At 40.1% G+C, this 24,268-nt stretch overlaps 1 protein-coding gene across 2 annotated transcripts; it reads left to right on the top strand.

Annotated features, from left to right (window-relative positions):
* The first annotated feature begins 801 nt into the window (after positions 1 to 801).
* Positions 802 to 23,201, top strand: Map3k8 (mitogen-activated protein kinase kinase kinase 8). 2 transcript variants are annotated; one of them, XM_076831465.1, is made up of 8 exons: positions 802 to 1,187; positions 5,072 to 5,430; positions 11,132 to 11,299; positions 12,812 to 13,073; positions 14,126 to 14,232; positions 19,976 to 20,128; positions 20,807 to 21,053; positions 22,073 to 23,201. In XM_076831465.1, exons 2-8 carry the CDS (start codon positions 5,095 to 5,097, stop codon positions 22,201 to 22,203), a joined length of 1,404 nt encoding a protein of 467 aa, XP_076687580.1. In that variant the 5' UTR covers positions 802 to 1,187; positions 5,072 to 5,094; the 3' UTR covers positions 22,204 to 23,201. The 2 variants fall into 2 exon arrangements, with proteins under 2 accessions (XP_076687580.1, XP_076687579.1); XM_076831464.1 differs by lacking the exon at positions 802 to 1,187 and adding an exon at positions 1,225 to 1,572.
* The last annotated feature ends 1,067 nt before the right edge of the window (positions 23,202 to 24,268 follow it).

The following is a 24,268-nucleotide window of genomic DNA, read 5'->3' on the forward strand; positions in this document are numbered from 1 at the left end:
GCTTTTCCATAGAACTCTCTTCCGGCTTCACCTGAAGTTCATGCTTTTCCTCTCAAGAAGGAAAACCCCTGATTATCAGCTGGTGCTAAAGGTTAAGGGGAGATCAGAACAGGTACATTTCGTAGTGGGGGTGGTACCCCTGAACCACCAGTACCAATAAAGACTATACATAACAAAATCAGGTTCTGCTGGCCAAGTACACAGGTCTCCTTCTGGGTGCTCGACCCCAGGTTCTGGGCTCGCAGTGCCGCAGCCTCTCCCAGCAGAGTCCCTACTTGCGACCACTAATCACCGCCCTGAGCCGAAATCTGGGCGGAGCCGGTCCGCAATGCGGGTATTCCAATAGACTTGGTTCCGAGAAATCCAGAAGCTCTCCATGCCTCCCGCAGTTCGGCCGGGAGAGGAAGAGGTGCCTGGACTCCCTGCTCCGGGCGTGGAGCGCACGAGAGCGTATCCTCCCGGCCGCAGCCTGGGACACTGGAGCAGGCCAGAGCGCGTGAGCACACTGGAAGACACTATCTTCCTTCAGACTGAGCAAGGACACGGTCACCCTTTCCGACGCTGCCTGAGTACGTCCTCTGCTCACAGGGCCGGGAGCAAGCTCATCGGTGTGGCCTAAGTTCCACTAGGGCTGCGGCTGCTATCCAGGGTCCCAGTGGAGCCTGTCCTCAGATTCCCCCCTCCCCTCAACACACACGTCTCCCACGCTGGAGGTGACACGACTCCAGCGCCCAGCTCCGCTCCTCCCTAGTCCCGCCTTCGGCTCCGCCCCAGCGCCCCGAGGGCAAACGGGGGGCGGTGAGAGGACGGAATTTCCCAGCGCGGGGGCTCGGGCTTCCACGGCAAACGGGCAGTCTCTTTCTGTTTACGGAGAGAAAGGGGAAATGGAAAAGGCGGGGAGGCGGCGGCTGGCGTCCGCTGCGCCGCCCCTGGGCTGGCTCAGACGCCGTGAGTCAGGGGCCGACGAGGACGGCCTGACAGCACGGGCCGCCGGGAACGCACTCGCCGGCTCAAGTCTGGACAACGCGCCACGCTCCGAGGGCCGGTCGCCCTGGCTCCCTATCCTGCCGCAGGACCTCGGTGCCCCGGTGTGCCTGGCTCCGGAAGGCCGGCCACCAGCTGCGCACCGAGCCTTCGGGGGAACCCGACTGGAGCGCTGGGGTGGCGGGAGTGCGCGGAGAACGCAGGTAACCCAGAGTTTGGGAGCTCGAGGTGCCATTTGGCAGCCTCCCCTGGGTGCTCCGGGGGTTCACACTCAGAAATAGAGTGTACTGCCCGCAAAGGGGAGAAGTCTGGGGCCAAGTGAGTTAGGAGTGTTGCGGTGAGCCCGTGCAGCTCCGCCTGGCCCTTTGCGCTGGTCGCCAGCTGCAGGCAGGCACAGCTGGAAAGCACCTTGCGCAAGGGTCTCACGAGGTATGGACTCGCGGCTCCTCCCCCTTCCTCCTACTTCCCGGATCCCCGGCTACTGGGCAGTGCGGGTCTGGGCAGTGAGCTGTGAACCCGGGACGCGCTGTCACTGCGCCGCCTTCGGGGGACGCCGCCTGGGCGGCTGCACTCTCCCTTCTGAAATCGGTGAGTGCACCTTGGCGGCTGGAGGAGCCTTCTGCTACTCGCTCAAATGATGGGCACTTTTATAAGTTATTAGCCCTTTGAAGCTTCCTTGGCTTTAAGGATCAGGTAGAAAGGAGTGTGTGTTTGGTGGTGGTGATGGTGCTGTGTGTGTGTGTGTGGGGGGGGGTGTTAGGTTGAAAGACAATTTTGGACCGGAATTAAAGGCTGCTCTTGATAAAAACAGAGAGAGAAACGCATTTGTCAAATAGAGTATATTCCAATTCCAGCGGAGGCCTTCATCCCCCTGATGGGTTGAGGTTTGTGTGCTGTCAGCTCTGGCGTATGGCCCTAAGGCTTTGTCTTTTATGGGAAATAGGATAGTTGTGGTATCTAGAAGAAGAGCGACTTAGATTATACAGGGCTGGAATGTACCATTCTGGGACTTTTTGAGAACAAAAATACAGTTAAGAGATGTGCCCTGCGGGGCAAAGAACCATTTTGGCCGGAAAAATATCTTCTAATTGGGAAGTAACACAAGATGTATTCATCTTTTGTTAGGCAGAAGTTCGTGCCTAACAATCTTGGCCATTTTCATTCACACTTGCCAGGAAACACTCAAGTTTTGTTTATGTCAGTGGCAGTAGCCAGGAGCATTATATTAATGTTTACCAATAGTATTTTCTCTTGATTTCATTGCTGATTTCTGAAATAATTTGAAGTGCATACTTTTGTCTGTATTTGCCCATATCTCCATTTCTAAAATTAGCATAATTTTTATTCTATTAGAAAGCCAAAATTTGATGAGATTTTTATTATAAACTGTATCTAGGTCAGTCATCTTATGCTAAAAGTCTTTATTGCTAAACTAAAATGTATTCACCATCTGTACTTTGTCTAGATAGATGTGTAGTGATCATGCATATCTTAAACTGTTAGCCTACTGTCTGCTTAATTAAGGTGAGAAAGTACTCAATGTCTTTGCTGGAGTGTGTAGCAGGAATGACTGGTCATCAGAGTTGCCAGGGAGCACAGATTTGTGTGACAAGAGTCCTAAGTTGCTAAGGAATGGAGCAAGCTCTGGGGAAAGTCTCAGTGTCAAACACTCCTTCACCTCTCCTGTCCTCCCCTTCAGGTCTCTCTTCTCCTCACCTTAAAGTTTAGGGGTGTGCTTGTGTGTGTGTGTATGTGTGTGTGTGTGTGTGTGTGTGTGTGTGTGTAACCTCTTTGGTTTACATATAAATGCTTGAGACTTTCTGCAGGATTTAAAAACCCAAAGCTGTCTTTCCTCTCTAGATCAACTGAGTAAATTATATAGACTTTTCTTCTCTTAAGTCATCTTAGCATTGGGAACTTTATTTTCTTTCAAGTGATCCATTTAAGTCAGTCCAGGAGGCTTGGATCCTTGCAGCTAGTTGGGCCATAAATTAGACTGGTTTGTTGCAGTTGTTGTTACTTCTGTTTGTCTAGTAAATTCTATGAGGAGAAACTGCAACTAAATGGCTCAGTGAAACTGAAGTCAAATGTTCTTCCATTATCCTGAGAAGTTCCCTTCATAACGTTACAGATGCCGAGAACTTGAATCTCCGTCTCCCCTCAAAAATGTACAAGATCTTGCTGTTGGATCTGTCTGTCTTTATAAACTTCTGAGCTCTTGAGGGAAAAAACAAACATGCAACATCTCTGAGAGGGAGCAATCTCGTTCTCTAGATTTAAGGGTGGAGGTAGCAACCATCAAAGCATTTCATAGATTTCTGCTTTTTCTTTTTTTTCTTTGACTCTTAATTTAGGTAATTTTCAAAAGTTTACTGTGAAGGAGGCTGCGGAACAGGTAGCCACATCCCATTTGCTGATAAGAAAGGTGGCTAATGCGATATCTGCAAAGCCACATCTATGACTTGGTACTTCTCTCTTCATACACATAAAGCAGCTACCCATGACAGTTTATTTACTGTGCACCAGACATGTGCACACAAATTGATTTAATGCTTTCAGTCTTCTCAGGAAGTAGATGCTGGTATTCTTTCCATTTTAAGTTGGGGGAAAATGAGATACCGAGAGATTAAGGTATTTGTTTAACATCAGGCAGGCTAAGGTTTGATTCCAAGTTGCCTGAGTCTAGAGGAATATTAGACTGCAGGATGGTAAGAAACTGATGATACTAAATTATGTGGGGTTTGTTTGAAAAATGAAATGCACTCAGAGAGAAGCAGATGGCTGGGTCATGCATGCAGGTGGCCACGGGTGGAGCATTTCCTAAAGCTTTGAACTGAACCTCCAGGTTGATCGAGATACATAGCATTGGTAGTGCTGTGTGTATTAATTCTTGTGCTTTTTTTTTTCCCTTTTCTTTTTTGGTGTTTGGTATGGAATCTAGGACCTCCTGAATGGTAGGCAAGCACTCTACCACTGAGCTATATCAGGGCAGAAACATCTCTGAGAGAGAGGCCCTACTTTCAGGAATGCTGTGGTTTAAGCAGACAGACAGCTTCAAAGTTTGCTTAGATCTTTTGGATCCTGTTGTTTTTACTTTGGGAATGGAGTTGAGTTGTTCTAACATCCACAGGAACAGCTTCTCTTTTATCCTTGCTTTGCATTCTTTTTCTCATCTACGCATTCCCAAGTTGTTGCACCTGATTGCTTAAAAGAACTGAAATCCAGCTTTGTCTGAGGTAGTCAGTTGATCTTAACCTGTGGTTTGCTTATGATAGATTGGTCTTTCTTGGCTTATTTCTGCTGCTACAACTTCTAGAAGATCATTGGTTTAGATATTAGATTAACCTTCTGGGACTCGCAGTATGTTTGCTTTATACTATTACAGAAGGGGAGAGCTGTATCACAGATTAGACAAATTGTCTCCTTTCTCATACTTACCGCAGGCAGAACTAGGATCTGAGGTCCCATCCCCTTCTAATGAGCTTTTAAACTTGTTTGTGTAAGAATTTTACTGAAACTTGACCTATCAACATCACATTTGCCTGCATTAAAATCTGTTTTACTTTCTTTGGGTTTTCGACTTGGCTTTTATTTGTAAGTTAGTTCCTGAATTTTGTCAAGTAGTTCTTTTTTCATTAAAGTTACTATAAGCATAAAAGACACAGTGATTCTTGCAGGGAGATACTGCTTTGGGGTACACTTGGGCTGTGTGAAGTTGGAAACTGTAAGGAGCAGGGAACCTCAGGACTAAAGAGTTCTGAGCTGCTCTTTAATTCCTATTTATGTTTAGTGAAGTTCATTTTCAGTAGCTGATGCCACAGTGAGTAACCAGCAGAATCTCTGGATCTCAGGTTTCCCTTTGCAAAACTAGCTGCATGAAAGATTATCTAAGGTCTCTTTCAACTGACACTGCCTGTCCACTTGAATTCACACACACTGTTGACAGAGAGCCCTCATTATGAACAAAGGTGGGGAGAAGCCTAGTCACAGTACTTTCAATTCAGATTCCCATTGGTTTCGAATACAAATATCAATAGTAAACTAAGTGGGTTTTTGTTTTGTTTTGTTTTGTTTTTTTTTTTTGTAGACTCTCCAGAAGGCACCACAGTAATGGAGTACATGAGCACTGGAAGTGACAATAAAGAAGAAATTGATTTACTAATTAAACATTTAAATGTATCAGATGTAATAGACATCATGGAAAATCTTTATACAAGTGAAGAGCCAGCGGTTTACAAACCCAGTCTAAGGACCATGTGTCAAGATAGTAATCAAAACGAGGAGCGTTCGGACTCTCTGCTGCTTAGTGGCCAAGAGGTGCCTTTGTTGTCATCTGTCAGATATGGAACCGTGGAGGATTTGCTTGCTTTTGCAAACCATATATCAAATGCCTCAAAGCATTTTTATGGACACCGACCACAAGAATCTGGAATTTTATTAAATATGGTATGTTTTTTCTGATCAGTTGAGTGCTGTGTGTCCGCTTTACTAGTGTGGCTTCATTTAATGCAGAGTGGCATTTGAACTTGGTTTATACTGTCTGCCAGGTGTGGTTTTTGAATGCAATTACTGGTAAAAATAACCTCCATGTTAAAAATGCAAAAAAAGGTCTTCTTGAAAATTTCCACTTAAAGAGTCAATCATAATTTAGTAGTGGCTCTAAAAATTAAGAATGTCTTTTTTGGGGAGTGGGGATGGAACAAGGCCTCCCACATGCTAGGAAAGTGCTATTTCACTATTCCTGCAGTCCTTAATAATGCATTTATTAAAAAAATTTATTAAAAATTTATTAAAAAGTTCATTCATCATTTACCCAGAAGAGAGGTTTAATGAGACTCCTTCAGTCGAGACGTGAATAAACTCTTTGTCTTAATACTTTTAAAGGCTGATTTAGTTGTTCTTCTCTTACCACGTTGTGAAGTGTTATAATACACTAATATTGGCTAAATTCAGTTCTTGCAGAAACCTAGTTTGTAAGTAGCAGATAGCTACCCACAGATCAACTCTGCAATCGCCAGCCTGAAAGACAGATGATGTATTTGCGTAGTCATCCCAAGTATGCAAATAATCCAAAATATTGTGACAACACTTTGTTGCCACAATAGTTCCATCAGGTGACATGTTTAGGTGTAACTGGCTTTCTGCCAGGCTTTTAGTATGTTAGAGGTGAACGTGGGTGCTGGCTAAAGGTGATCTAGTTTTTTAAAAAAAGAACAGTTTGCAAAACAGTAGGTGGTAGCTTGCAAAACCTGCTTATTGATGAAAGTGACTCTCTTTCCTTTAGTATATCTGAATGGCAGAACGGCCAATGCTGAGGGAATATTATCGATAAATGAGCATACAGTCTGATACTATTTAATGAAAAACAACACAGTAATTTAGGTCAACTATGTTGTGTTGTTTTGTTAGAAGCCAATTATGTTCAGGTGAATGTGGAGCAAGATTATATTTTGCATTATTGTGTGGCTTCCTTTGGTCTGGATATACTGGATATAAAATGCTTTTAATAGTTCACTAATTCCTTTGCTTTCAGAATATTACTTGCTTTTATAAATAGGAAGTAATAATTTGAACTGGGAGCAATGACTGATTTTAATAATATAAATGTGTATAATGACGAATAGACTTTTTATGTTTGATTTTTTTTTTTACCTATTTGTTAAATGAAAACATTCAGAATAAGCAAATTGCCCTTGCTAGTAAACATATAAAGAATTAGGTATGATTGGCCATTCCCCTGGCCCATCAGGCTGTTGGAGAGATGGGGCATGTATAGAAAAGAATTCATGAAAGTTACAAGGAATACAAAGAAATAGCCTCCTGAAAGTTTTTAGGAGTGAGGCCAGGAAAGCTAAGACAGAAGAGGTGACAAACTAAGCCATTTCATTCAAAGGAACTGAAAATTTCATAAACAGAGTAAAAGTAAAATCTTGTCATTCTCTGACCAGGGGCCTATGCTCTATAAAGGAACAAATGCATACTAAAGAAAAATTTTAAAATAGGACATTACCATAAAGGTAGGGATCTTGAAAGCTTTCATAATATTTTTATTTCAAAAATGATCAACAATGTGAAAAAACAAGAAGTCTGAAAAACAGAATGGAATAAGAGAAGGACCTCAAAATGCACAGGAATGTGGATCAAGTCTCACAGGCCAGTGGTCAGTGGGTCTGGGGGGCTACAATTGACTTTGCTGTCACTGACATAAAGATTGTCTCCACCTCTGTTACTGGTGGTAACCTACTTCATCAGTAATGGCCTAGGCATTGGGACTTGTCACCTCTGATCTCAGCCACTGTGAGACAGAAGGTTGCTTTTAACTTCCTTTCCTTCTAGCCTTGTGCTTCCTGTGGACCCAGCTGATATACCAGATCTTTTTCTTCTCGTCAATCTCCATCCACTACCCTATCAAAACTTTACACTTGTGGGCTTTATTTGCTGTTTTCCATTTAAAGAGCCAACCCTAATTTAGTAGTGGTTCTACAAATTAAAAATGTCTTTTTTGGGGGGTGGGGATAGAACAGGGTAGGAAATTATCTACCATCTAGATTGGTTCCAAGATAAAATCTATCTATAAATTGTACCTGTATGTCCATCCCTTTGTATTATAGGGGTGGACAACTTTGATTGCAATATTCACCTGTTGATTTGCTAGCTATAGTTGGGACATCCATAGTATATCAGGTTCTTTTCCAGAAGCTACATACAGAACTTTGAGTAGACTGAAAGTTTACTGCCTGGTGCATGCAGGAAACAAGTGAGTAGGTAATTTTAAAACAGTGTGCCACTTCACAATACAACTATGCCCCTGTTGTTCTGGGAATGCTTCAGCAGAACCCCTCACAGAGACACAAGTATGGGAAGGGGAAGAGAGAATGACAGCACAGGCTTCCAAGAAGAATTGGTACCTAAGCCAAGGTCTGAAGCATGGAGTCAGCCAGATGAGGTGGGGAGTGTTGTGGATGAAGAAGGGCACAGCATGTGCAAAGGCCTGGAGGCACAGAGACCAGGTGTGTTCAGGCAGCCAACAACCACAACGCTGCAGAGTTAATTAGGCAGGGTGGAGTACCAAGAGTTATAAAAATAACCTGAAGCATAGGCATGTTGAATGGTACTCTGTGTGTGTGTGCATGTGTGTGTGCTATTTTCCTAAAAATAATATTTGTTAAAGGTTCCACTGACATCCAGTGAGATGTAGGAAAGGAACTTTAGGAGACTAAACTAGCAATTGTTTTGTGTTAGAACGCTACAAGTTTTCTTCTGTTTTTTAATAACCTAGGCTGTCTTATGACTTGATCCAGGGATAGATAACCCAAAACGGGTTTCAAACACTCAACTCTTTCATGGTTATGTGTGGAACTGAAGGGCTCCAAAGAATTCAAAGGTGATATTCCCTGGGGGTTAGTCATGGAGTCGGAGTTTCTCTGGGTTCAAAAATCCTCCTCATGTGTTATAGTGTTAACTTGCCTCAGCATCTGTAGTGGCCTCTGAACTCACACCCCTGCACCTATCTTACAGCCCAGAACTTGAGTGTGAAGGCTCCATGTGTTTTGTGACCAGCAGAGTAGGACACAGCTAGCTTTGCCTTTGTTCTAGATAATCTGTTTCTGTGACTGTAACCCAAATTTACATCATATAGTCATTTACAGAATTTTTTCTTACTAAAATACTTAAGAAATTTTTTCAAGTGCTCTTCCTGGACCCAATATTGTTTAGGATAGATTATTATCTAGATGAGGAAATAGAAAGCAGGATCATAGTGTTTACATTTGAAGATGTAGTGTTTGCACTTGGCAAGTTGAAGAATTGGCAGAGATAAACAGCATGGAGTTCCATAAGATTCTTTGGTGAGGCCTCTAGAAAGAAGGAAAAGAAGGAAGGAAGGAAGGAAGGGAGGGAGGGAGGGAGGGAGGGAGGGAGGGAGGGAGGAAGGAAGGAAGGAAGGAAGGAAGGAAAAATCTCAAATCCCAATAGGGAAAGAACCAGGAACTTTGCAGAACTGTCCATTGGTCAGCATTTGTACATCACAAGTTCAGAGCCTGTCATCAAAGTAGCCATGGGGAACTTAGGACATTCAGAGCAGGGCCCTGAAGGCACAAAAGTATGTAAACTAGGGTTGAAGAGACTTGCAGAGGAGAAGACTAAAATGTGCTCAGTGACATGTAAAGGTAGGCTTTTAATAACTGGGTTTGCATCATAGCTCAGCTTTAATGGAAGCCTTCTAGAACACAAAAGGCTCCTAGGCAGACAATGGGAGCTATGGCTTTGGGGTTAAGACAGAGGTGAGTTTGAATCTTGTCTCTGGAACTGACTGGTAGATTAATTTAACCTCTCGAAGTCAGTTTCCTCATCTATGAAATGGAGATAAAAATAGTACTTGCCTCAGAGGGCCATTGTAGACTTCGATGAGATGATGTATTAAAGTACTGAGTATACTGCCTGGTCCATAATTAGCACTCAATAATCTATTGCCATTAATGTCCTTCATCCTCTTGAACAGAACAAGAGGGTGAAACTGGGTCATAGCAAAATTATTTTGGACAAAAGTAAAATTTTCATGAAGGTGAGTTAAGCCCTGAAATTGTTAACTGGAGGGTGCAGTGAAATTGGGTCTGTTAATATTTGCCATCAAGAAAGGGCCACAAATGAAGTTCAGTTGAGTACTGAGTATAATTCTGTCTACATGTGCACCATATCCTCAGCATGCTGCAAAGAGGCCTCTAGCAACTACAGGCGACACTTGGAGAAAAGAGGTCATGTTTCAAACAAGGCAAGACTGTGGTGTGTACCTAGTCATATTTCCTCCAGGGCCCTGCACAGGGTTCCATACAAGCAGAAGCACTCAGTAAATGTCTGATTTTTAGGTTTAGTGATTTTGCATTTCTCAGGGTTATTCTCTGCTTCATTCCTTGATGTAGCTAAAATGAGCTATAATGGAGGCTGAGGGAACAACCCTTCTGGTTTCTAGAACTATGCCTGAATCAGTGATGAGTGAGGAATCCCAGCCATCTGCAGCTGGGTCAGGTGCTCCTTCCTGCCCTGTAGAGTAGATATGGCAGTTTTTTATGTCCCCCTTCAGGTGCTTCTGTACTTGATATAGCATAATGTCCTTAGATAGTTTCAGAAATTCCTTAATTCATAATCTGAAGCCATAATATTGCTTGTTGTATTTAGGAAAAACTAATTTTTTGAGACTACCTACCTATCCCTTGAAAGAACACTCTAGACATTCTTGATATGTCTTCCTGGTCATGTTTCCCATGGATTACCATATTAATTTGTGTTCATTTTAATAGTTATCTTTTCATTTTTTTTCTCTTTAAAAGGTGGGATATACTTTCTACCCTGTAAAACCCACAGAGCTTAAATGTCCAGTTTGTTGAGCTTTTTTTGACAAATGCCCACAGCCCTGTCACCCTCAGTGCTATTAGCTCTTAATTTTTGAGTTGACTAATTTTGTTTTTATTTATTTATGTTTTTCTTTGCATCGACTAGTTTTGAAAACCGGTTCTAAGTGTTTGCTTGGTCTCAAAACTTCTGAGGTCAGGCATCATCTATCTCTCACTCATGGCTGCCTCTTGAGCGCCAATTCCCAGTGCTGGGCACACATTAGGCATGCAATAGATATTAAATGAGTAGGTGGATGAGAAATGACCCTTCCCTGAGTTTATTTATGTGGCATGGTTAAGTCATTGCTCTGGCATCACATATTGTTTTCCAAAATCCTCCATGATCCTCAGGTAATTTCCACGCTCTCTCTATGCATCATGTGTGAGTAAGAGCTATGCAGACAAACAGGTTAGCACATTTTAATAGAAATAAGTCAATGTGCAGGCATGGTGGCGATCTTCATATTCAGCCTTTGGGTCATCCTCCTTAGATAAATAATTTTGAAGTTCTATTTGACAATTAATCACTCATGCATAGATGGAAATGTGACTAGGTCCGACCAGGGATCTCTGTCTCTCTTACATGCTTTCTCTGTCTTGCTCAAGTTCTAAATATAGTCTCTGTACAATGTTAGGATTACACAAGTCACCATTAATTTTAAATGCAGTGTGTAAGAATGCTTCTAAAATAACCAGCTTTTATTGGGTGGACAACCTTGCTGAGATTCTCACCCTGCTGCATGTTTATTTTCTTCTAGGTAATCACTCCCCAGAATGGGCGCTACCAAATAGACTCTGATGTTCTCCTCATCCCTTGGAAGTTGACTTATAGGAACATAGGCTCCGATTTCATTCCTCGGGGGGCTTTTGGAAAAGTGTACTTAGCACAAGATATGAAGACCAAGAAAAGAATGGCATGTAAACTGGTATGTACATTCAGATAGCATGTTTGACATTATGAGTTTTTTTTTTTTTTTTTAAATTGTATTGATCCAAGTTTCTTACCCTTACACTGGATTTATCTAGGTGTATCTTACCCCAAGGCATTTGTTTTTCTGGATTTTCTTTCTACCTGGTACCATTGAGCCCCTGAATGTCTGCATAGGTGCCTGGTTGATTTTAATCAAATTAAAGGTATGTGATGGTATATTTAGTAACAGCTTGGACAGCATCACCTCCCTTAAAGGGAAGTGAAGGCCTGCTCTCCTGCACTGTAAGAGCAATCTGTGTGTAGCTCCTTTGATCCTGTCCACAAACAAGGGGACTAGGCAGAGAAGCAGACTAGGAAAGCAGAAGGCTTTTCAGGGCTTCAGATTTAAAGGGCTGAATTTAAATAAATATACCACATACTGAAAAGACCAGATCTCTTCTTATTAGTAATAACTGCCAAGGTGTTGCTACCTGGGAACGTGTCTAGCAGAATCTACCTGAGCTGAGCATTCACACATCATGTGACTTAATAATTCCATTCTTGTAGGTACACCCAACAGAAGCATTTGCATGTGGTCATTAAAAAGGTAGAACTAAGTTCTAGCATGTTCATATGAGTACTATTTGTAAGAGTCCCAGACTGGAAACTTTCCCAATGTTGACAGATAGAATATTTATACTCTGGAATACTGTCTTACAAAGAGAATAAATGATTTAGAACTAAAATAAGGTGGATGCCTCTCAAAAACATCATGTTGAGCCCAAGCAGACAGACACAAAATAAGATCCACTATATGAGATTTCTCTTAATATAAAGGACAGAAACAGGCAAAACAAATCCATGCTGCTCCATACCAGGATAGTGGGGAACCCTTGTAGAATGGTGACTGGAAAAGTCAAAGAGGTGATTTCTGGTTTGCTGGTAGAGTTCTGTGTTTTTATTTGGATGGGGATTTCATTTATGTGTTTAGTTGATAGTTCATTGAGTTTGACATTTCACTATCTTTGCACTTTTATATATGTCTGGTTTGTTTATTTTAAATGGACTTTTAAGTGTGGTCAAATAAAGTAAACTCATTTTTTTTTCCCGTGGTGTTGGGAATCAGACCCAGGGCCTCATGCATGCTAGGCAAGTGCTCTACTGCTGAGCTATATCCCTAGACCCAACACTCAAAATTTGGATTAAAAAAAATAATAAAATAAAAACTAATTGCTGAATATTATGTTTCAATCTCTTATCATAATTAAAGGACCAATAATATTTTATCCTCATTCGTTCCTTCTTAAAGATTCACTAGAGTACTTGTTTTGAAATTTATACCGAGAGTTGATATAATGTAGAGGCAGATCAGAGGTAAACATTACTTTAAGGTGGACATACCTTTTCATACAGTTCAAAGTAGCTTTGAGTTTATTTATTGCCCTCTGGTTTGTTGGTTGACCAGTATTCTATACTTTTCAATTTTTCTCAGGTTGTGTAGACTCTTGTTCCAATTTTTGTGTTCTAGATCCCCGTAGATCAATTTAAACCATCTGATGTGGAAATCCAGGCCTGCTTCCGGCATGAGAACATCGCTGAATTATATGGTGCTGTCCTTTGGGGCGAAACTGTCCATCTCTTTATGGAAGCAGGCGAGGGTGGGTCTGTTCTGGAAAAATTGGAGAGCTGTGGACCCATGAGAGAATTTGAAATTATTTGGGTGACAAAGCATGTTCTCAAGGGACTTGATTTTCTACACTCAAAGAAGGTGATTCACCATGATATTAAACGTGAGTAGCTTGGGGTGTGTACCATTTTAGCTTAAGCAGACTCTTGGGGTGGGAGGCAAATGGTCTCTTTCCTTTAACCTGAAGCCTCAGTGGCAGGGAAGACAGCACAGTTCACCTTCCTTCTCTTTGCACCTGAGGTAGGTCTTAGAATTGGGCTGGGTTGATAGCACTTTAAAAGTTAGATGAAAGGATGATAATCCAACAGTCGGTTCAAAGGTTATAGCCACACATCTGTCAGATATTCTGCCTTGGCCATTGTTAACAAGGCTGGAGGTGGAGTTCAGTAGTAGAGAGCATGCTTAACGTGCTTGAGACACTGGACTGGATTCCCCAAAACTGAAAGAATTAAAAAAAAAAAAAATAGTTACTTCTTTAAACACATAAATCAAGAGTTTTTTTAGGAACAAAGTAACTTTTTAATTTTAATTTTGAGCACCAACTATTTAATGATTCAATCAGCCAGGCTTTTCTAGAATTAAGATATGGTGAGGAAATAAAGAAGAAACCCATTATAAACCTTTAATACCTAATGTTGGTCAGGGGTTGTAGCTCAGTGGTAGAGCGCTTGCCTAGCATGTGTGAGGCACTGGGTTTGATCCTCAGCACCACATAAAAATAAATAAATAAAATAAAGGTATTGTGTCCATCTACAAATAAAAAAAATATTAAAAAAATACCTAATGCTAAGTTGGACTAGCACAGTTTTAACTGGAAAAAAAAAAAAAGAAGGATATTGTACTTCCTGTTTTAAAAAAGTGACTTGATAATAGTATGCTGATATCTTAAAATTTGAAACTCAAGCTCTTAAGCATTATTCATGGCTATAATCATCTATGCCAGCATTGGCTTAATTCTTGACAGATTTGAAGTGATTTTCACCTAAACTTTATCAAGGTTCATCTTCCTCTTTTAAACATAATATGCCCTCTCATTAGAGAAAACGTTTCAGTCTGCTCTGATTTGAGACTCATTTTTATTTTAGATAATGGTTTCATTTTATAACATAGGATATATAAACAATTTTGTGCTAAAGTTTTTTCTTCTCATTATAGCTAGCAACATTGTTTTCATGTCCACAAAAGCTGTGTTGGTGGATTTTGGCCTAAGCGTTCAGATGACTGAAGATATCTATTTCCCTAAGGATCTGCGAGGAACAGAGGTAATTATATTCATATGAAAATATTTAGTATCTTTTTTTTTGTTTTTTAGAGAGAGTGAGAGAGGAGAGAGAGAGAGAGTGAGAGAGAGAGAGAGAGAATTTTAATATTTATTTTTTAGTTATCAGCGGACACAACATCTTTGTTTGTATGTGGTGCTGAGAATCGAACCCGGGCCGCACGCATGCCAGGCGAGCGCGCTACCACTTGAGCCACATCCCCAGCCCAATATTTAGTATCTTGAGAAAAAAAAATGTATTCTAGAATTACTGTGAGAAAGGACAAAGAAGGGGATGAAAACCATTACATGAAAGTCATTATCATCGGAACAAATTTAATGGCCACTTGTTTTGTACCCAATTTTTAGTTTAACACTTTAATTTTAATTATTTATTCTCTACTATTTATAATACATTATAATATTTATAATATAATATTATGCATGTACACATATATATTTGTATATATATATAAAACATAAAACACTTAGAAACTATCTAATGCCAAAATAGATTACCAGTTGAGCAATCCTCATCCTAATCTGAAAATCCAGAGATTAGGGATGTTCAACTGGTAAAGTTTATGCAATTACTCCCAAATCCAAAAAACTCCCAAATCTGAAATACTTCTAGTCTTAAGTATTTCATATAAGAGAAATTCAACTTGCACGTTCACAATTCAGCTTTAAAAGCAATTATGGAATTACAGTTAACTTTACAAAAATAGGTTTAACACTGTAAATGAATTATGTTATTTAATTCTGACAACTCTATTATTGGTAATAGTGTTATCATAGCTAATACTATTATTATACTATAAGGAAATAAACTTGAAGAGATTAAAATAAAATACCTGAAGTTGTTTAGCTACTAACAGGTCTCAGACTTGAATTATGTTATTTCTTTAAGCCTAAGTCTACCTACTGTGTAATTTTTTTTTTCAGTACTAGTATTGAACCCCGGGCCTCAAACACACTAAGCAAGCACTCTACCACTAAATAACACACATAGCCCATTTAATATAATAAATATATTGCTAAAATGTACTACTAATATAACTAATATCATTATGTTTTGTTTCAATTATGGTCTTAATTACCATGATCATTACTATTTATTGAGAACTTCCTACAAAGCCCTATTTCTCATTCTAGGTGTCTTATAATAAACCTGAAGTCATTTGCACAAACACATCTCATTTGAAGATATAAAATAGTTACAGTATTTAACTCATCTGTGAATCTAAATGAGTTTCTGGGGCAAACATTTATGGGCTTTCAAATAATATATCTAACATTCCCATCATTAGGCTGAGTGGTTGACTATAGCCAGCGTCTATTGAGGGTCTGGCATGTGACAGACTGTTAAGGACACCAGCGAGCATGTGCCCTTGGTGATACTTCTTGGTCCCCACTGTATAGTTAATTAGATTAATCGATTTTACTTTTTAGAAAGTTATTCTAACATATTATCTATTGTCTAACTAAATTTATTTATTTATTTTTGCATTACTGGGGATTGAACCCAGGGGTGCTCTACCACTGGGCTATATTTCCAGCCCTTTTTTTCTAGTTTAATTTTTAAAGACAAGGTCTTACTAAATTGCCCAGGCTAGTCTCAAACTTGGGAATCCTTCTGCCTCAACCTCCTGAGTAGCTGGAACTACAGGCACATGTACCATATCATGTGGTGCCTAATTACATTTATTTTTTAACTGCATACATAAAGACATAAATTGTACATATTGATGAGTTATCCTGTGATGTTTCAGTACACATATATATCAGTTTAAGCATCTCCCTCCTCAAACTTATATTGCTTCTTCTTGCATTTCAAGAGAGACAGTACACAATCACTACCTATAGTCACAATACCATGCAAATAGCACACCAGAACTTTTTGCTCGTATCTAATTACAGCTGAGCTCTCAGTGATCAACCTTTCCCCATCCCTCCCTCCTCCAGAAGGATCTCTTTGAGATTCACATGAATTATTAAGAGATCAGCAGCTGAGTTCACAATAGGATGTGATGGGAACAGAGCAATGCACCTGGGAAAGGTAAAGGTGACTCTTGGCTACTCCTGCTGCCATGAACCTCCCACACCCATAGTGGCCACTGGAAGTGGAGAGAGTCCTTGGCTACATGTTTGCTTCAAGTTTACCATGTCAGTCTTGGTGCTGAACCAGATGACAGCCCATAGTGTAGCTACTGAATTGCAATGAGAAAAAAAAATATCTTGCTTCCAAACTGAGATTCTGTTATGCTCTTCTTAACTCTCCCAAAGCAAAGACTCCCTGGGCAGTGAAGAAACCCTTGTTTTGCTGACATGCCTGATGTAATTTCTGGAACTTACTTGAGAGAAATTTCTTGATCATCATCTTTGAGCAGAATAATATTCAGAAGAGAAACTGTAGAGTGTTAAAAAACAACAACAACTATGTTTAGTCCTCAGATCTTAAGAGTACTTTGCCAGAGCAAAATCTAATATGACTTGATGCTTATGACATGTTTTCTTTGGAAAATGTTTCAGCATATTTTGGCATTACTTAGGAGTTCAGATATGTGACATTCCACCCTTTTTCCTGGAGCCAGTATGAGAAACTATTTATGGTATTAGAGATGGAAAATACCTTTTGCTTCCTGGCAATGCAGTCAAATTGAATATTTTGCAATGCTAGAGAAAGATGTGTCTTTTCTGGGATTCTCGAAGGATACTTGGATATGACATAATAGCAAACTTCACCACTGAATAGTGTTTAGACAAGTATTTTTAGCTAATGCAAACTACTTTATATGAAGTGCAAAACCAGCTTTGGTGTTTATAAACTTTCTTTTAATCAACCTGCATTTACTATCTGTGCAGTGTTCACAGACTAAAATTTGCTAATAGGGAGTGTGATAAATTTTGTAAAGTCATCAATGAATCCTTTCAATAAACTTGCTTTTATTCCTCATAGCAAATGAGATATATTTAGTCAAAGTCAACTGTACACATATAATGGATTTGCTTTCCTTTAGAACTTAGTTACATGGCTATTGCACAGTCAGATGACTTCTGATCCCTAACACATAATAGGTTACAAATACCAGTCATCTGTGTTGAATTTCTGTCTGTCTGTCTCTCGCTCTCAGCATTCATATTCAAAGCATTATATTATAACCATATAAAACATATAAAGGGTCCATCTGCATGTATTTTTTTTAGTTTCACTTTATATGATAAAAACAAAGATTGCATGAACATAAGTAATAATTTATAATTACATCCATAGTGCAGTCCTTTTTTAAAGTTCTCACTTTCTTCTGAGTCTGGTCTTACCTTCTCTAGGTTGATATGTAATCATCACAGGCACATGCATACAGACAGGCATCCACATGCATAGTCTTTCCCTTAATAAGAAAACAGGTTAAGAGGTGAAGGACTTAACCCTGACATGAGGCTTCTTACTCTGGGACCTCTGCCTGAGGATGTACGACTCTCAGAGAGGGTCCCATTAGTTCTGTTTGCACCTTCTAGGCAGCCAGCCTGAAGAGTGCTTGTACATCATGCCCTGCTGCTCAGTGGTCTGCCTGTTCTGGCTCTTGCAGAGCTTGAGGGAATAGGAGCTCTGAGCCATGAAGTTCTAGGTGTCTATCTGAGGGCCAGCATCCAGGTCACCAGGCTGGACCCTATGCTGCCATTGCCAGATGCAGCCTCGGTGTGCAGTCACATAGAGTCTGCAAAGCCACCTGTGCATGGCCACTGTTGGTTATACCAAATATACAATTGGCCTAATCCTTACTTTACCTTGAGGGGGTTGAAGGAGATGGGTCTCCTCTATTGATATGATCACCCACTCCATTCAATATCTAAATACTCTGTCTTTGTTGCAGAGAAAGTTTGTGAACAGAGAGCTCAGTTTAGCATGTTTGCTGAGAGTGAAAGGAAGTCAGCCTGAAAGTGTTTTAGGACAAGGTTGAGGGCTGCGAAGGGGAAACTGGGTAATTTCCCCTGTTTTTGTAAGCTGGTTCTCTACTTGCTTATTCAGAGCTGTATTCTGGGAACATTACCCTTTTCTCCATATTCACATGACAGACAGCATCAAAACTTTTTAAACCTCAATAATAGCTTTATTATTCCTTGTTCAAAATACTTAATCCCAAAAATGTTTAAGATTCCTGGCTTTTTTTAAATTTTGCAACATTTGCATATACATGATGAGATATCTTTTGGGATGGGACCCGAACCAAAATATGAAATTCACTTATGTTTTATGCCCAACTTATACACAGAGGCCGAAGACAATTTTTGCAATAATTTTAGTATGCCTATGTTTCTGTAGTTTGGAGTTATTTTTGTTTTTGTTTTGAGTTGGGCCTCACTATGTTGTCCTGGCTTGTTCTGTAATCTGTGAGCTTAATTGGTCTTCCTGCCCATGTTTTCTAAGAAGCTGGAACTACAGACATGTGCCACCATGCCTTGTGCACTTGTGTTACATGATTAGCTACATGAGGTCAAGGGTATTATTTTCTACTTGTGGCATCTTCTCAGGACTCAGAAAGCTTCAGATTTTGGAACCTTTAAAATTTTGGATTTCAGATTAAGGATGTTCAACCTGAATCCAAACTTAGGATATTACCTACTATGTCTGTACCTAGGCATAAACATGGATTATTGGCTACTAATGTTTTCTGTTTTTATCTCTTAAAAGTTTAGAAATAAGCACTTCTTAGAGAATTATTTATAAAACCAGCCCTACTTACTCAGTATCTACCTGTTATACCAAATAGAACTTAGACACCATTAATGTGACAGGCATTTCATTTTCAGTCACTGGGCTTACATGGTAGGTGGAAGTAAAAGGTAGTCCATGGAAATGACTCACTGGGGGCTGGGGATACAGCTCAGTTGGTAGAGTGCTTACCTTGCATGCACAAGGCCCTGGGTTCAATTCCAAGCACCACAAGGAAAAAAAAGAAATGACTCATTAGGACCCCTTTTGCAGCATTACACTTTATTCTTTAAAGTTCTTCCCTTCCAAGCAATTGGTGTTAATATTCTATACGTTTCTGCCAACTTTTAACATTACTGATAATTAGAGGTTTGGCAACTAAATAACAGATGAGGAAGTATATTTGTAGATTCACTTAAATATGAAAGGAAGCTGGGAGCTGTGTCACATGCCTGTAATCCCAGCAACTCAAGAGGCTGAGGCAAAAGGATCGCAAGTTCAAAGCCAGCCTTAGCAACTTAACAAGGCCTTAAGTAACTTAGCAAGACCTTGTCTCAAAATAAAAAATAAAAAGGGCTGGCGATGTGGCTCAATGGTTAAGCACCCCTGGATTCAATACCTGCTACCAAAAATAAAAAATATATATATACATGAAAGGAATTTGTGTTTTAATAGAAAAATTAAATATACCCAATCAGTGTTTGCCGAACTCTGATTGGTGGGAGTCCGAGGTGGCTTCTTTATTCTAGGCCCTTTGCTGTCTGATGAAGCATGTGTTCTGTCTGTGGAAGGAGGTATTCTTTGTCAGACTGAAGGGATGCATCCATCCAAATCTGCCTAGTTCCAAGAGAATGTCTGCTACATACTCCTTAGCTTAAGGGAACATAGCAATGACATCACATTGTCTTCTGAAAGGACAAAACATGCAAAAAATATGATAAAGCGAATGAGCCAATTTTCAGAACTGGATTAGAGAAATGGAAACCCAGACAACTGAGAGGAATCAGGCTGATGTTTCCCACATCTTTTCCAGATTTACATGAGTCCAGAGGTGATCCTATGCAGAGGCCATTCCACGAAGGCAGACATCTATAGTCTGGGAGCCACGCTCATCCACATGCAGACGGGCACCCCGCCCTGGGTGAAGCGCTACCCCCGCTCAGCCTATCCCTCTTACCTGTATATAGTAAGTGAGGGTCAATCAGGGATGGGGGTAGTTTCACTTGCTGATGGGGAGGGACTGTTCTACCTCCCATAATACCCACTCCTGAATGAGGTGATGGTGAAATAGTATTCATGAAAGGTAGCTGTGGGTTCCTCCTCTGTGGAAGTAAGCTCCATTTTGCAAAGAAAACATGGCTCTTCTAGTGGGAACATACCAAAATGTCCATTGGGCATAAGTTATATGCTATTCTATTGCACTGTATATGTAATAATAAAATACCACATAATAGTGTCAAAATACTACAAATCTGTCAACCAAGGAAATTTTATATGCTCTTACTTTTAAAGAAAAGGTAGATTATTGGTCTTTGCTCCCGCCTGGCTTATAGTGGAACGTGCAACTCCCATTTTGCTATTGAGAGCAAATGTTTCCCTATTATTGCATGGTGACCTTTGGGCCATCCATGGGAAGCGGTCATTGCTTATTTAAACCTAGCATGTATACCTTTTGCAGCATTAAACCAAAAGATGGGTTTAACTTAGTGCCCTAGAAAATTAAAGGGAATCTTCTTTTAAGAGTATGAACCATATTTGTTGTAAATCGTATGGTGGGGAGCAGATTAATTTCTGGGTCTGGGGCACATTTCCTGTTGAGGGTCTGTTTCCATGCCATTGATACTAAGAACTGGTTTGTTGGTAGATCCACAAGCAAGCACCTCCTTTGGAAGATATAGCTGATGACTGCAGTCCAGGCATGAGAGAGCTGATAGAAGCCGCCCTGGAGAGGAACCCCAATCACCGTCCAAGAGCAGCAGACCTGCTAAAACATGAAGCCCTGAATCCCCCCAGAGAGGATCAGCCACGCTGTCAGAGCCTGGACTCTGCTCTCTTTGAACGAAAGAGACTGTTGAGCAGGAAGGAGCTGGAGCTTCCTGAGAATATTGCTGGTAGGACACCCTGTGGCATGCAGTGCCCCTGGCCTCCGTTCTTTCTCTGTTCATGTCAGATCTCTGATGTAGTTCAGGAATGAATTCCAAAAAACGGGGGAATGACAGGGTGCAATGACACATGCCTAGATGTAGTCCCAGCTGCTCAAGAGGCTGAGGTAGGAGGATCCCTTGAACCCAAGAATTCAACTGGGCTGGCACAGTTCTTGAATACCATGTGTTGTTTGATAAATTCAAGAAAAACATTAACAAAAGCAAGTTTTTAAAAAATTGGCTAATTTACCATTAAATTATAGCAGTTTTTCAGTGTAAGTGAATGTTACCTAACATAATCATTAAAAATTGCCTCTGACTTGCTTTTTTGCAACAGAGACTATTATTTGGTGTTAACAACAAATGAGAGCACGACAGCTTTGCTGTGAGTGCAGGTTATGTTTAACTTAATTAGGGTAAGACCGTCCCATCCTGGGTTAGAAGCCTCCTGGCACTGCTTTGCTCTGAACAGATAAAATACTGAGTTTGAAGTCAACTTGCATTTTTGTCTTTCTGTGCTTAAACTCCCTTTGTCAGCTCTGAATCGTTTCCATCTAGGAAAGTCATTATGCATTCCAGGAGACTGGATATGCACGGAGAGGGACTTTCATTTTTATTAATCTGTGGCATTCAAAGTCCATTGAGGCCCAAACCCAGATGTCAAGTCTGGAATGCTTGTTTCCATTTCTCTGCTTTTTGTCTGATTTTTTCTGTATTTAAAGAAAACCATCTGGGTTGTTGTAAAATGTGCCAGAATTTCTAACAAATTTCTTGTCATCATTAACTCCTGTTTGAACTCTTTGGTCTATGTCATGATCCATTAATTAGCCCATAGTGTATTCAGAGGGCTATCTGTAACAAAACCAGAGCTTAGACCCTGTTTGAGTAGGCCCCAAAGGATCATTTCTTTGCAGAAGGAATATACGTGTGTTATTTCACATGGCCCCTTGTATTTTATTGTGTTTTTGCAATGTTTCCCTTTTCAGATTCTTCATGCACAGGAAGCACTGAGGAATCTGAGGTGCTCAAGAGACAGCGTTCTCTCTACATAGACCTTGGTGCCCTGGCTGGCTACTTCAATCTTGTTCGGGGCCCACCAACACTGGAATATGGCTGATGGATGGCACTATTTGCTCTCAACTAAAGACGGCCTTTATCTCCTGGACTTTGGTTCTGTAGACTCTACAGAGTGGCTCTGGATTCCCTTTATTAAAGGCAGGCAGTGGGGATTCCAGTGACATACATATGAATGTGACTCCAAGTGGCCCCTGTGGATTTGATTTGTGAAGCTACTCTGGTATATGCCAGGTCTCAAGGTTCTCATTACTCATGTGGCGGGAATTAAAAGAAGAAAGGGAAGAGTTGATAGAAGGATCATTTCTGGTGACTGGTTTCATTCAATGTGCATTTTGCTTGAAATTTTAAAAATACCACTCATGAGGAGACTAGACTAAAATTACTATTCTTGGTTCTTATTTAAATGTGGGGTCTTCATTTAACTCAGAATAGTTGTGTTGTATATATTGGTGTATATAGTAGGATAATTCTTTGAGCCTTTGTTGGTAGATTCAAGTATCAATTGAATACATTATATTTTGGGTGAATAGAATAACTTGACTATTGTAGCAATAAGCTTAACTAGTGCCTTAAAAATGGCTGTTTACTTAGGAGCCATCAGACAGCAGGCCACTAGTGAGTCTCTTTTATGTTCCTATGGAAACACTTTGTACTGTACATGCTATGCTTAAAGCATTTGAAACATGATGTTTTGAATGTGGATAAAACTGTGTAAACCACATAATCTCTGTACATCCCAAAGGATGAAAAATGTGACCTTTAAGAAAATGGAAACATTTGTAAATTCTTGGTGATACTACTACTTTTGTAATTCTTCTGAGTATTTTCTTTAAAGCATTTGTATATGAAAATAGCATACTGTGTATGTTTTATATCAAATGCCTTCATGATTTTTTCATATATGTACATATTTGTAGCATTGTAAAGTATGTAAGTATTCCTACTTAAAATATGTTTTTACATTATGCAAAGGAAACCCAACATTTTTGTCCAATGTGACTGATCAAATCAACTGAATAAATTTAATATTTTGCTTAATTATTATAAAAGTGTGCTTCTTGACTGGGACGGGATGGGTCATAAGTTTGGGATATATGTTGAAGGAGAATTAAGAAGGCAAAAAAATACCTAGTAGTTTTGCAAATTGTATACTCTTTTCCCATTGCTGCTCTCTAAAACCATTGTTGTCAACTGACATGTGTTTTATCCTCTGATATGTTGAAGTACAAAAAAAAAAAAATCATAAACCACTGGTTATGGTAAGTGGGGTCCTGTTTTGTATTTTGTTTTTATACTTTTATATTTCCCATGAATGGAGGCTTTCATGTTCTTTACTTATTAATATTTTCAAATTAATAACTGACTTGCCTTTGTGTAAGGCAAATTTAAGACACACCAAATCTAATGAAAATTGTTGAATGGTAATACTATCTTTCATTCACTGAGTGAATAGAATTCAAGACTCTTTCATGTATTAAGTAAAAAAATGCCATCCCTTATGCATTAATCAGTTTTCTGTCACTGTGACAAAATACCTGAGATAATCACCTTTTTTTTTCTGTGATTTTAAAAAGTCTATTTATTTATTTATTCTAATTAGGTATATATGACAGAAGAAGGCATTTTGATTCATTGTACACAATTGCAACACAACTTTTCATTTCTCTGGATGTACACAATGTAGCGTCTCACCATATGTGCAGTCAATCATACATGTACCTAGGGTAATGATGTCCATCTCATTCCACCATCTTTCTTGCCCCCATGCCCCCATGAGATAATCATCTTTTAAGGAGCAAAGTTTTATTCTGGCTTATGATTTCAGAGGTTTCAGACCACGGTCCCTTGGCCCTGTTACCTTTGGGTCTGTGATGAGCAGCACATCATGGCAGGAACGTGTAACAGAGGAAGCTGCTTACCTCATGATAGCTGAGAAGCAAAAGGGAAAGAGAAAGAGAGGAGAGGTGAGGGTCCTAATATCTCCTTCAAGGGGATGCCTCCAGTGGCCTAATTTCCTGTCCATGAGGCTCAATTCCTAAAGATTTATGCCATTTCTCAATAGCACCATAGGCTGGCAGCCAAGTTTTTAACACCTGGGCATTTGG

Source organism: Callospermophilus lateralis, chromosome 13 (assembly GCF_048772815.1).
Source record: "Callospermophilus lateralis isolate mCalLat2 chromosome 13, mCalLat2.hap1, whole genome shotgun sequence".
Taxonomy (NCBI): Eukaryota; Metazoa; Chordata; class Mammalia; order Rodentia; family Sciuridae; genus Callospermophilus; species Callospermophilus lateralis.

Excerpts from the sequence above, each read along its gene's own strand:
- Map3k8 (XM_076831464.1), top strand. The coding sequence starts at position 1,416 with ATGGACTCGCGGCTCCTCCCCCTTCCTCCTACTTCCCGGATCCCCGGC. Across the intron at positions 11,300-12,811 it reads AAAGAATGGCATGTAAACTG|ATCCCCGTAGATCAATTTAA; the intron begins GTATGTACATTC and ends TTTGTGTTCTAG. Across the intron at positions 14,233-19,975 it reads AGGATCTGCGAGGAACAGAG|ATTTACATGAGTCCAGAGGT; the intron begins GTAATTATATTC and ends CATCTTTTCCAG.